Source organism: Saccopteryx bilineata, chromosome 5, assembly GCF_036850765.1.
Source record: "Saccopteryx bilineata isolate mSacBil1 chromosome 5, mSacBil1_pri_phased_curated, whole genome shotgun sequence".
NCBI classification, from domain to species: Eukaryota; Metazoa; Chordata; class Mammalia; order Chiroptera; family Emballonuridae; genus Saccopteryx; species Saccopteryx bilineata.
The window spans coordinates 214,890,237-214,904,841 of NC_089494.1; the positions used below are offsets into that span (position 1 = coordinate 214,890,237).

The following is a 14,605-nucleotide window of genomic DNA, read 5'->3' on the forward strand; positions in this document are numbered from 1 at the left end:
CAGACACAGCTGGATTCAGGACTTCTTTTTTGTTTGTTTGTTTCTGTTTTTGTATTTTTCTGAAGCTGGAAATGGAGAGAGACAGACAGACTCCCGCATGCGCCCGACCGGGATCTACCCGGCACGCCCACCAGGGGCAACGCTCTGCCCACCAGGGGCGACGCTCTGCCCACCAGGGGGCAGAGAGAGACAGAGAGGAAGAAGGGGGTGGGGGGTGGAGAAGCAAATGGGCGCTTCTCCTATGTGCCCTGGCCGGGAATTGAACCCGGGTCCCCCACACGCCAGGCCGACGCTCTACCGCTGAGCCAACCGGCCAAGGCGATTCAGGACTTCTTATGTTGTCAATAGGTTCTAAATTTCTGAATTGTTCTGTTTCTTAGCTCTGTTTTCCCTTTCACAGAGAGGAATTCTAGCTCAAAAGGTGGCCAATAGGGTTTATATCTTCACCTAGTAGATCCCAAGGGAAGAACATGTCTCTCTCTTAGCCAATTTCTACATTAATCTCTGAAAATAACTCTCTGGCCCAGCTTGTGTCCAGGGGTACTTGGATGACTGGCTATCTCAGATATTCAAACCTGTGCCTATAACAAGAAAGGTAGAGTGTGAATGGCAACTTGGTCAGAAAAGGCTGGGCTTTAAGGAAGACATAAAAGATGCCTTTAGCAACACTAAAATCTATATCTATTTGCTGTTCTCAATGTAGTGCCAGGTAAACATCAAATATGTTGTCACCCTCACACCCACTTTCACTCCAGGACTCCCTCACTTTGATCCCTCTCTCTGTGAGCCTCCTTTATCCTTTTCATCTCCTCCTTATTTTGCTCCATCACTCATTTTCACTTCCCTCCATCACCTCGCAAATGTTTCCTTTACTGAGCTATAAACTCTATTTGCAGCAGAATCTGCTTCAGAGGAAGCTAATTTAAGAGTGATCAGGATTAAGAATAATACTGTAGAAGAGATAAATACTCTCTGAGAACATAGGTTCCATTGCCCTAAAATGATTTAACTTGATAATACTAATTTAATCTCTTAAGAAATAAAAAGGATTTTATTTTTGAATGCTTTTGGGCATACTTAGACACACTCTGAACTACAACATCTGGCCCAGGTACATATAAACACAACAGGGAGAGCTTTTTTTTTTTTTTAACACTGAGCTTGAGAAGCTAAGAAGGAGCTTTCTGAGAATGAAAAAAATTCATTCATATACCTCTATACAGTTTATATACAATAAACTCTAAAGAATGAACACTTAATTTTCAGTCTCTACCAAGAAACTAGGAATACATTTCACTAACGTGGCTGAGAATAGATGTCCCCTGTGATTTCATTCCATGTTATACAAGCTGAGAAGTGTGTTGCTTTCTTTAGGGCCATATTACCAATCACAGAAATTACTACCTATAGTTTCTCAATTCCAGGGTGGCTGAATAGAGCTGTAAGCCTGACACCTTTATGTATGCACTCTACCTGATGGGTTTGGTCCTAAGACAGAGTTTGCACTTTCTGTTTCAAAATGACGGAAGAGATTTTTCAGCTTCCCTTTGGTTTGGTGGGAAGAAACATTCCTGGCCCAGGGTTTGAGGCTGGACAGAATTATACCTGGCATAATACCTTTGAGTAGCACCGGAACCTAACTGACATGTGTAGAACACTGTATTAAACATAGGTTCCATTGCGCTAAGATGATTCACCATGATAGACCATATCTAGCTTCATAAAACAATTCTCTATAAATTTTAAAAAATTGAAATCATACATAGTATGCTCGCTAATCCTAATGAAATCAAACTAGAAAGTAGTAACAGAAATAACAGAAAAATCTCCAAATGCTTAGAAATTATCATACTTCTAAACAACTCATAAGTCAAAGAGAAAGTCTTGAGGAAAATTTTAAGTACACATAGAATTGAATAAAAACAAAAAACAACATATCAATATATGCAGAATTCAGCTAAAACATTATAGAGAAGGAAATGTACAGGTAATATATAACTTAGAAAAGCAGAAAGGTCTCAAGTCAATAATCTAAATTCCCACTTCAGGTAACAAGAAAAGAGCACCAAAATAAACCTAAAACAAGAAGGAAAGAAACAATAAAGATTAGAAATGAATAAAAACCAAATCAAAAAAGCAATAGAGAAAATTAATAAAATAAAAAGCTAATTCTTTGAAAAAAAAATCAATATTTTGTGAGAATGTCATTCATCATTCTTGCAATAGTTGAGAATTCGTTCAGAGAGCTCCAGGATTTATTTAAGTCATCAAGGTGTTAGTGGAGTTCAGCTTTTTGCAGCTGTAGAACTTGGGGTAGCTTGCTTCTTCAGTGCCATTGGGAAAAAGTCTTTAAATCAGGGAAGGCCTAAGCAGGCATGGCCAACAGTTTTAGCCCCCAGGCTAGATTAAAAAGAAAACTTTATTCATGGGTTGGATGAAATATTAAAATTAAAAAATGTTAAATACAAAAATGATTCATTTAAGTAAATAAAATTTTATTATGTAATTTTTTATGAATAAATGCGAGTGAAAAAATTTTAATATCTAATTTATTTTAATAAAAATATAATTATATACCGTATAAATATCCAAACTATCGCAATCAATCGAAACAATATTTAATTAATAGAATGAACTTGAAGGGGTTATATCGCAAATAAAACAATTATTTCATTTTACAAACAGCCTGGACACGTTTTCAGTTATCAACTGCAGCTATTGTCTATGCTACAATGCCACTCAGCACAGTTGACCACAAAAATAACGAATATTTTGACCTTGGGTGTGCACTGGTAAATTCCGCCTAAAAGAATGTGGGTTTCACATTGCCATTAAATGTCAAACAGTTCATGTCGAGTATAGACGAGTACAAAAGTTGTAAATCTTTATAATGGAATTTTTTAAAAAAATAAAGAAGTATCGCGAATCCATTCAACCAATTATTTAAAGTTAACCTTAGATTAGTCACACACAGAATTCTTTTCCACATATCACTACTTTTTAAATATCTTGATTTCCAGTAATCAAAGACGCTTCCGCTTCTGAGTAGCTGAGATTTTAAAGTAGCGGAAAATATTAAAAATTTAATCACAGTCCACATAAACTCATTACATGGGCCGGATTTGGCCCATGGGCTGTATGTTGGCCATGCTTGCCCTAAGCCCTTTTTTAAAAGTATTCACCTGATTAGGTCAAGCCCACCTTGGATAATCTCCCTTTTAATGAACTGAATGTCAAATGAAATTCATCTTAATTACACCTAAGAAAATTCCCTCATCTGTGCCTAATACCATAACCTAATCACAATAATGACATCGATTGTATTCACAAATTCCACCCATATTTGTCAGGGAAAGGAAATCCCAAAGGAATCATGGGGATAATTACAGAATTCTGTTGATTACTGTGTCAACTTCCCAAGGACTGTATGGCTTAATACAAAGCATCTGTGAACGTTTGTACCACAAGCATTTATCTTTCTATCATAATACTGGTTTCTATAACTCAGGATCTAGTTTATAATCTAGAGTCCCAAATATACAATACATTAAAAAAAATTGTTGCCTTTTAATATAATTTTATGTGTGAAAGTTCATCATAAAATGTAAAGGATAAAATAAATATACATTCTATTACAGTTATTTGATCAAGTCAAGAGAAAAAATTATCTAGACCTATAGAGTATCTGGGAATAATCTACAATCCACAAATGCAAACTATATTTTTATAAAATGAAAGCCTTCCTAAATATATAAACTGATTGTCCTTAATGTAAAGATATAAAGATTGTCCAGGAAAAGAAACAAAATGGCTTTCCTTGCAAGTATAGGTATTTATAAAAATGTTGGTAAGGATAAAAATCATTTAAGTGTGTCAGATTTTAAACAAATTTTTTTCCTTTGAATACTGCCAACATTAACCTCATGCTATATTGACAATTTTATTATAAAAAAAGATTAGAAAAAAATCTGCTCACTTCATTCTAGCTAAGGATGCTGATTGTAAACACAAAATTTACTTTGTTTTTTTCCTTAAGGTGAATCTCAAAATGATCTTCGAGAAGCCAGGCTCAAGATCATAAGTGATGATGTTTGCAAGCAACCACACGTGTACGGCAGTGATATCAGATTTGGAATGTTTTGTGCTGGATATCTGGAAGGCATTTATGATGCCTGCAGGGTAGGTGGAGAGAGATTATTTTGATATCATTAACTCAAAAATTTTTTACCCAGTTTAATAAATATTCTATGTTCTCTATACTAGTACTAAAGAAAGATATCTTATCAGTTCAAGAATTTCTAAATGCAAATTTTATAATCTACGTATTTTTAAATCTTTTGATGCTATCAAACAAACTAACCAGTAAACTCAAATTTTCTTAATACCAGAAGTTCAAAGGTTTATAAAACTCTTTCATTAAAGAGCTCATGTCTAGAAAGGAAACAGTCATGAACAATGAACTATGATGTGATGTGATAAATGGTATAATGAAGAGCAAATATTTTTCACTTTAACAGAACATTTTTAGAGCAAGGATCAGATTACATTTAAATTAAGCCTGAAGGGTAAATAGCACTTGCCCAGTTATAGAATAAGAAAAGAACATTATAGAAAAGAGAAAGAGCATGGCCACAATTATGAAGGGTTGAAATTGCAATTTATATTTGATGGATGCCAGGTAATCTGCTGGGTCTCAGCATAAGAAGGATGAGAAGTGAGAAGTAGCAAACACTGAGAAGGTGGATTAGGCCATGTTGTGGCCATCTAGTGCCCTGGCCAGTCCTCCTCTGTCATCCAATATCTGCTGCATAACGTCTAACAAGGTATAGAAGTGTGGTTCTTCCTGGAGGCACTTGCTTTATAATGTGAGATCTTTGAAAACTCCAAGGAGGTGATCCCACCTAATGGAATGGTATTGATATCAGGTGATAACAAGCCCTTCCCAGAGTCCCACAGATTGCAAACATGGGCAACCTCTGACAGAAAAAGATATTCTACCTACATCTATATCAGGGGTCTCAAACTCGCGGCCCGCCGAACAATTTTGTGCGGCCCGCAGACTAATCCACAAAGTTCAAAATATTTTGGATAAAATTAAGTAAGCCTAGGGGCCTACTTGTATTTTTCATTTCTCTAGCATCCTAGCTAGATATTAGCTTAGTTAACAGCAGTTGTGATGTGAACTACAGTTTCTGGTCGTTTTGTGACACTGAGTAAACTGCATGTACGATTGTGCTTGTTGTACTGATTTTTTTTTTGTTTTCAACTGCAGTGAGAAAAGTGTTGCATAACAGTTGCCTTTTGTAGACCTAGTGCGGCCCGCCGAATGGCTGTGATCTTGCTCTGCGGCCCACATGCTGAGTTGAGTTTGAGACCCCTGATCTATATATATGTAGCACATAAACTGGGCGAGAGCAGGCTCTGACACACATCTAGCCTCAGTTGTTAAGAATGTGGAGGAAAGCATCTAGAATTCAGGGAATCTAAAGAGAGGTCCATGCCATGACAGACAAGTGGAAGGTGGCAACAGAAGTCTAGCAGCAGACAAGATGTGGGAATCTAGGCAAAAGGCGAGATTATTGATAAACCTCAGGAAAGACTGATGGTCACAAAGCAATGTCCCTGGATTGGGGAGCAAGGTAAGATTCCTAACCCATGACTGCAAAATTGAGTAATAAGACAAAGCTGAACTCATAGAAATAGTGGGAAAGTTATTGAGGAAGGGACTCCAGCACAAGGGTTCAAGACAAGAATATAGCGATTGTAACTGCAGTACATGATGTAGAGCTTAGTCTGTCTGAGAAAACAGAAGCCCAAGCACCCTACTTAGATTCAGAAGAAAAGCAACATCAGCTTGATTTCCTGTATTATATAATTGAAATTTGCCAAGAGTAGATCTTAAGCATTATTACCCCCACACACACACAGACACACAAGGTAACTATGGGAAGATGATTGTGTTAATTAACCTGATGTTGCTGGTCATTTCACAAAGTACAATATGTCAAATCATTTAAATATATACAATATTACCTATAAACTGAAAAATTAAAATGTGAAAATTAAAACTTTATAGACTTTTTAAAAGCTTTTATAACTTTTTAAATTCTTGTTTCAATTAATTATCCTATAATTGGTAACCTATACATATGTCTAATAATAAAAGATATGGTTCATCAGAACATCTTAAAGAATAAGCTTTATATTTAGTTAATTTTTTCCTTTTTTTATTTTCAGGGTGATTCTGGGGGGCCTTTAGTCATAAAGGATCTTAAAGATACCTGGTATCTCATTGGAATTGTGAGCTGGGGAGATAACTGTGGTCAAATGAACAAACCTGGAGTCTACACGATGGTGACTTACTATCGAAACTGGATTGCTTCAAAAACGGGCCTTTAGATTGCTATAAAAGTTAAACATCGAGAGTTGTATGCAGGCCATACATGTATAAGAATCAAATATTGAGTGAATGTGGTTTAATGAACTGAGATTAAATTACTGGACCTAGCAACACAAGACACATGACATGATTTATTTTAGAATCACTTTTTACCAACCAATAACAAATAGCTAATTCATAAAGAATTTAAACTTGTAAAGCAATGGGTCAATTTAGCCTGGCTTTGAAAAATACAGCAGAGATATTCAGGTCTTTAAATCCTATAAACTGGAGTCTGAAAGAGGAACAATGCAGTTTTTTGAAAATAATCTATGGGATTTGTCCGGGGTGTCACCTTAAGTAACTTTTAAACTCTGAGAGCTCAGGAAACTTTTATATAATCTTCAGAGCTCACAAATACTGTTCCCCACCCCCCATTCTTCTAGGTTTTCCAAAGACATTTTCCAACACAAGAAAATAATTTTTTTACTTATAAACTTATTGGAGGTATTCTCATAAAAGTAAGTTATATCTGGGAAACAAAGCATGGTGATAAATCAAGCCAGAAATCTTTTAACCTTTTCCTGTTTCTAACCTCCTTAATTTTTAGTGATTTTTAAAGCACACACACACACACACACAGAGATATTCCTAGCCTACAGATATACCCAAAGAAAGCCTGTTTAATGAATAAGTATATATATTAATCAAAAATATATTTTTGTTGCAAGAAATTTTGAGAAAGGTGATGGAAATGTCATGAGCAGTCCAAAAACAGTGGCCCAAAATGTTATTTTATAGGTGCATTTACATGTTAGAACCACCAGGAGGTGACTTTGTACATTATTATTGTAAAGTCAGACGCCTAGAAAAAAATGGGAATTTGCCATTACATTGAAGAATCAAAAAGCATTGTCTTTCTAGAGAGCAAGTTCCTTTGTATTGCTGCAGCCGATTGTCCCCTAAAGTTTGTGGCAGCTGCCTGACTTTTGCAACCATGAAACTCTAGTTTAAAAAAAAAAGTGTTTTTAAATAAACATAAAATTTGAGGACCTAGCACACAGTACTCATGAACAAAGTGATCTGAAAGAACAAACATACCCCTAAATAAGTGTCTTGTGAAGACATTAGGAAAGGCAGGCACATGCATTCCATGATATAATTAAAGAAGGCTTTGGGGAAACTTACTCTGTGTAACATCAGCTCTGCGGATGGGGTGTCGTTAATTCAGGTAGTCCAAACTTAAGCCAAAGCCCTGGGAAATTGAGTTACTTTATAATTTTCCTGCATGTGCAATTAGAAAGATGTGAAAATAATCCTAAAATAATGGAAAAAAGACTTATAATTTACTGGGGGGAAAAAAGATCCATAACTTAGACTCATAGAAATTTAAGATGTAGAAAAGACTGGACAAGTCATGCATGCAAGCCAACATGCATAATTCAGAGAAATGAAGTCAGGGAGCATAAAGGATGTGGTGAAGCTGTAGGTATCCTGCGTCCACCATGGGCCACCAACCCACGTACCAATTACACATGCCCTATTCCTCGTGAAGTATTTTATGATCACCTGTATTTATTGAACAATCAGATCTAGAAAATTTTCAGCAGGTGTTATTATTAAATCTATGTTAAATTAGGATGCTCTTAAGAATTTTAAATGATGGCACTCACTTAGGCAGCTGGCTGCCAATTCTCTGAACTCACTTCAAGACAAAGTTGTTTCTTCATATATAAAAATATACATGGCCACATAAATTATTCTATATTTGGTGGTATATAATTCTGAGTTTTAATGTTAAGATTCAAGAAATGATGTCAAGTTATAAACTTTGTATTTTTTTATTGTTTTTAAATTGTCAACTGCTCTTAAGAGTTGCATTTCTTTTAAATAACTATAGTTCAGCTCATTCTGAAACAACATTTCTCAGCCTCTGTGGTGCTGACATTTTGGCCTGGCTAACTGCTGTGTGGGGCTGTCCGGTGTAGTTTAGACTGTTTAGCGGCACCCTGATGCCTACTAGATGCCTGTGACACACACCTTCACCTGAAACTGTGATAACCAAGAATATCTCCGTGCAGTGACAAATGTTCCTTAAGGAGTAAACCTGTCACCTGTTGAGTACTACTGTTTGATTTGGATCTTTTTAAGAAATGCAATAGATACCTCAAATTTTTACAGTGAGTATTCAAAAACTATAGTCTCCTGACCAAACTGAATGTTCACTATCAAGTTCCTAAAGGAAATAGCAGAATAGATGACTGATGTTTCAGTTCAAATACAAATTGATCTCTGCCTAACACAGTGCGCTTGAAGGATTTATCTCATACCTCTGCCTAGACTAGAGTATAAGCATAGAGCACATTAACCATGATCATAAAGGTAGGTTTTAATAAATATATCCTTTAGTAGAGTATCTCTATGTTGACCACATCCCCAGTAAGAAAAATACTTTATTTTCTTACATTAGTTTCATAAATACATAATTATATATTAAAATTTAAAAAGATTTTTATAAAACAATACCTTACTAAATTCAATAAAAGCTAATATTTTCTATTTTATCCTTTTTTTAAAAGGCTTTACCCCATCAACTAAATTTATTGCATAATCTAACAGGTCATGACCTGCAATACCTGTAACATACTCTGGAATAATCGTCCACTATTATTAACACCGAGTTGTTATGGTCTCACCTACTCCCACCATTCTCCCTACCTTCAACCTCTCCCTACTCTATTTAGCAAATAGTGACTAAATATGATGCTATTCAACAATGTTATGTCCACGCCTACAGATATTCACTGCTTTCCCCTTTGTGTGACAAATAGACTCTCAATCCATGTCACCATAGCTTTTAAGGACCTCTACAATTTTCCACAACTAATAGAATTTTTGTTTCACTTATACTCAGCGCTCCTGTAACACTGAATGTTCCTATTTCCTGAACACATTGTCGCCTCTGGTCCCGTAACATTCTCCTTACTCTGTAAGAGCTAGTCTCAATATCATCTCTGCTGAGAATAGTTCTATTTTCCCTGACAAAAATCACTCTCTATTCAAACCATTTTGAATTTTTCTGTTCCTCCTCTGAAGTGTTTCTCATACTTTTCCCTGTATGATAGTATTTATGTTCATGTATTATCTCTAAAATTGTTTAAAGTTCCATAAGATTAAAGACTGCTTTATTCATTTTTGTATTTAAGACAATATTCTGTCTATATTATGTTTAGTGACAGTTTAATTAACAGAGGTTAATTGTAATTGCTGTGAAGGAAAGAAATCTCAGTTCTCATTATCTGCTGCCCCCATGATACTTTCCACCCTGTACTGGTCCTGCTTTGCATATTCTTGAATGTTCGTCAAGACTTCCTGCTCTCTGCCTACACTGGAAGTAGCCAAAATACACGGAGGCAGCCTTTTGTGTGTGACAATGACCTTTCAGCAGCCCCTCTAACTCAAAAACTTTTACCATATTTTCTTAAGTAAGCACACTGCAAACCCATAAAGATATCTGAAAATATGGCCTAAAAGCAAACTTGCCATTTCCTTTTTTGTTTTTGTTTTTATATGATCTACTAAGACTGTTCTTTTTTCCTGTCCCCCATGGATCTCAAAAAATGTATTTCCAAATGGCCAGGTTATATATCCATGATTATATTCTGGTTAAAGCCCTTTCTTGTTAAATTTGCCTAATAGGAGACCGTAAAGATGAAACTAAAAATCATATACAATATGTTCTTTTTAAAAGCTCACAGAAATAAGCCCTGGCCGGTTGGCTCAGCGGTAGAGCATCGGCCTAGCGTGCGGAGGACCCGGGTTCGATTCCCGGCCAGGGCACACAGGAGAAGCGCCCATCTGCTTTTCCACCCCTCCGCCGCGCCTTCCTCTCTGGCTCTCTCTTCCCCTCCCGTAGCCAAGGCTCCATTGGAGCAAAAGATAGCCCGGGCGCAGGGGATGGCTCCTTGGCCTCTGCCCCAGGCGCTAGAGTGGCTCTGGTCGCAACATGGCGATGCCCAGGATGGGCAGAGCATCGCCCCCTGGTGGGCAGAGCGTCGCCCCTGGTGGGCGTGCCAGGTGGATCCCGGTCAGGCGCATGCGGGAGTCTGTCTGACTGTCTCTCCCTGTTTCCAGCTTCAGAAAAATGCAAAAAAAAAAAAAAATCCTTAAAAAAGCTCACAGAAATAAAGCAATTTGAGTTTCAGAGAAATAATACTTGGTTCATCAATTTTAATCATCCATATTAGACCTTTTTTTTTTTTAATTTTTGTTAGTAACCAAGATTCAACAGGTAAAATAACTTTTTAAAAATGTCTTGTTATTTTCCAAGTGCAGGAGACTCCTCTCACACCAAAAGTCACTCAATTAAATAAAGGGGTTAAAATTCTAAATGTCACACTGAAATTCAAAAAATACTAATAGAAATGTTCTAGAGATAATGGGCTAATAAAGAACTGAGGAGTGAGTGAGTGTTAAGGCTCTTGATATCAGTAAGTACATGCCTCGAACACCCAAGCTTGGATAAAGATACTACATGTTAGGCTCAGTAACTGAAAAATCACTTGTTCATAAACTGTGGTATCTGAGCTAAAGTTGGAATGGCTGAGATCATGTTTTGGAAGAAGATAAATCAAAAGCCATCTTCCACATTGTTAATTTGAAGATTTTAGCCAGTAGGGAGGGGAATCTAGATACAAATCCACTTACATAGATACAAAGAAAGTCTGGAAGAGAATAAATTCAAAGAAAGTTTGGAAATTCAGAACCTTATTCTAAGACCAACTAATGGTAAAATGAGGCAGATTTTAATAGAGTAATATTATAAAATACGTTATTTGAAAAAATTAGGATGGAAGAGTTAAAGATATTCTTAGGTTTAGTCATTGAAAGGCCTGTATGTGCTTGCTACATTTCCAAGGTGGAAACTAAGTTACAGCAACATCTTCCTCTAGCCTGTAGATCTTTCTCTAGCAGTTAGCTGGGACCCTCTTCATAGACGTGGGTTTTCTGCATTACTCAGGTTATTATTGTTGGTTTATGTAGGTATAAGCTAGAGTGGGATCTTAGTTCATTGGCAGGAGGAGAGCTGAGGAAGAAAGAAGTGTTGTCAATGACTGGGGCAACTAAAGCTGAAAAGACGATTAATATTAATATTGCCATCCCCTCAAAGAGACCTAGCAGACATTTAGACCCTACCCCTAACCAGAGGGATACACAGAAATTATATTTCACACAGCAGTCTTTTTGAAGAATGTTGTACCTTCAACAACACCACTGACACCTGATCTTGGTACCCCAAACACTTGTTGGTGGCATTTCTGTGTGGCCTATAAATTTCCCACATGCTGAACAGTTACCATGAGAATGCAAAATGGTATAGCCATTTTGGAAGAAATTTTGAAGATTTCTTAAAAGACAAAACCTATTATTACTACCATATCACCTAGCAATTGTGCTACTTGGTATATACTCAAACGAGTTGAAAACTTACATCTGTACAAAAACAAGCACATGATGTTTATAGCAGCTTTATTCATACATTTCCAAAACTTGGAAACAAAAGAGATGTCCTTCAGAAAGTGAATGGATAAATAAACTTGTTCATCCGGACTACAGGATATTACTCAATAATAAAAAGAGTTATCAAGGCATGAAAAGACATAGACGAATTTTAAATGCATATTACTTAGTGAAAGAAGTTTGTCTAAAAAGGCTACACACTGTGTGATTCCAAGCACATGACATTATGGAAGAGCCAAACTATGGAAACAATAAAAAGATCAGTGGTTATTAGGGACTGGGAGAGAGACAGGGGTGAATAGTTGGAGTAGAAAGGATTATTGGGTTGTAAAACTACTCTATATATACTACAATGGTGGTCAAAATCCACAGAATATCAACACCAAGAGTGAGTCCTAGTGTAATCTTCGGGCGTCAGGTAAAGATGTGTCAATGTAGATCCATCCGCAATTAATTGTAAAAAATGTACCACTCTGGTGGTACATTTGGGATGTTGGAGATGTTGATAGTTGGGGAGGCTGTGTGTTGGGTGCAGTGGGTATGTGAAAGCTCTTTATATTCAATTTTTCTGTTCTAAATATAAAGTCTATGTTTTTTAGAAAGGTACCAAAGCCTCCAAGGCCCCTGGAGATGTGGTAGAATAGAGGAATATTGAGTTCTAGATAACAGAGCGCAAGAAGTTAGTATAAGGGGATTGCTCTATAACTAAAGAATTCTTCTGTGAATAAATTATGTTGTTAACAGAAAATATAAAATAGGAGATATTCCTAAATTCCAAACTGAAACTCTTTTTATTAATAGACTTAGGAAGAGAATAGGGATAAAAACTATTTTTCCTACAGAAATAGCTGGATATTATGCAGCTTAAAATGCCATGGAAACTGATGGTGATAAAGGATCACTGCAGGGAGTAACAACTTCAGGAAGGGCATTGGAGGCCTCCAGGACAGTGCTACGCCAGTTAGTGGTGGAAATAAATAATAAATCATAGGCTTCAAGAGTCAGAGAAAGAAAGAAAGAAAGAAAGAAAGAAAGAAAGAAAGAAAGAAAGAAAGAAAGAAAGAGAGAGAGAGAGAGAGAGAGAGAAAGAGAGAAGGAAGGAAGGAAGGGAAGGAGGGAGGGAAGGAAGGAAGGAAGGAAGGAAAGAAGGAAGGAAGGAAGGAAGGAAGGAAAGAAGAAAGAAAGAAAGAAAGAAAGAAAGAAAGAAAGAAAGAAAGAAAGAAAGAAAGAAAGAAAGAAAGAAAGAAAGAAAGAAAGAAAGAAAGAAAGAAAACTGAACAAACAGCAGTTCTCCAGAATACCCAAATCTGTCCTTAGCCTTGAAGTAGATGTTCTGGTTTGGGGCATGCTAGACGATGTTATGTAACAAGCAGAGTCACTGAAAATCCCTGTAAAACCTGTTGAATATTTTGTATGGGCTACAGTGCTCAACTAGAGTAGCATCATAGTACAGAACACCTCCTTGACTGAGTTATGTGGTCATGGCCCTCATGGCATAGATTGTTCTTTGGGCCTCCCAGAGCTGTCTCAGGAAACTCTGGCACTATTATCCACGGGAGTTCCCCTGCTACCCTTTGAGGGATTGTCTGCTTTAGCTGGAACTGGAGGCTAGATGACATCCACATTCTCAAGGAAATGTTTTATTTACCCATCCCTGTAAACCTGGCTTCCAGGACTGGAGGAGTAGTCTGGCAGGTTTGACTGTCTACCCCAGTGATGTTAATGTACCGGAAGAAATAGTGGCAGTCACCATGGTAGTATAGGCCATAGATTCCACGATGCTGGTTCTCCTCAAAGGAATATTTCTAAGTCTCAAAAATATGCTTAATCTTAAAGAAAGAAGTTATTTTATCTTATGGGAATACTTTCCTGGAGAATTTGGTATGAGCAGAGAGGTTCCTGAGAAAAGATAGAGTTTTAGTGATGGAAAGAGGGCTAATTCAGGGAAGGAGATTGGGGTAATCCCTGTCATTATATACAGGAACTACAGTTATCTCTGCGGTTCCAGACAAACCATTTTACCACATAAAGGTTGATTTTTGGAAGGTGTATGTGTATGTGTATTTAGAAAAGTATGAAATGAGTCAACGGGGAACACTAAATGTTTTGATCAACGTTGAAGATTCACACTTATAAAATAATTTTCAGTTATCTTGCTGGAATCATGTCCTAGATGAAGAGAGTATTTGGGTTCCTATAAGTGCTCTTCCTGAAACTAATACCAAAAAGGGTAATGTAATCTCGCTCCCTCATATACCACACCATGGCTGTCCAGAACAAGGCTTTACCTGTGCCTTCAACACTCAAAGCTCCCCAGCCTCCCCAGGAGTCGGGATGGACAACTGGGAAATAGAATGTCGCATGGAGAAGCCACTTCTAGGTCTACAGTCATCCTCAAAGCTGACGACAGCTCTGCTTCCTCTCTCCCACTTTGTCTGAGACAAAGAATCCTATTCCCAGTACAAAGCACAAACATTACCCTTGCTGTTTCGTGAAAAGTTCTCTAAAAACAGTGTAGCTCTCAATTGCCATCACTGGGCCATTTAAGAACCTAAAAACACACTCTGATTACATCACATCCTATTTTATCCATATTTCTTATTTCCTTCTCGTTTAGATGTCTCTGAAAAAAAAATGGGATCAACAGATTATAGCACAGGACAAATGACGAAAACAAACAAAAATAAAACCCACACACTAGATTTC

General features: G+C 36.9%; 1 protein-coding gene across 3 annotated transcripts in view; it reads left to right on the forward strand.

Annotated features, from left to right (window-relative positions):
- TMPRSS11A (transmembrane serine protease 11A) overlaps positions 1 to 9,827 on the forward strand; it is a 59,365-nt gene extending 49,538 nt beyond the window's left edge. For all 3 annotated transcript variants that reach the window (XM_066279728.1, XM_066279727.1, XM_066279729.1), the window contains 2 exons: positions 4,037 to 4,179; positions 6,238 to 9,827. In XM_066279728.1, the coding sequence (XP_066135825.1) occupies positions 4,037 to 4,179; positions 6,238 to 6,399 (305 nt within the window). In that variant the 3' untranslated portion in view covers positions 6,400 to 9,827. The remainder of the gene's footprint in view (positions 1 to 4,036; positions 4,180 to 6,237) is intronic.
- The last annotated feature ends 4,778 nt before the right edge of the window (positions 9,828 to 14,605 follow it).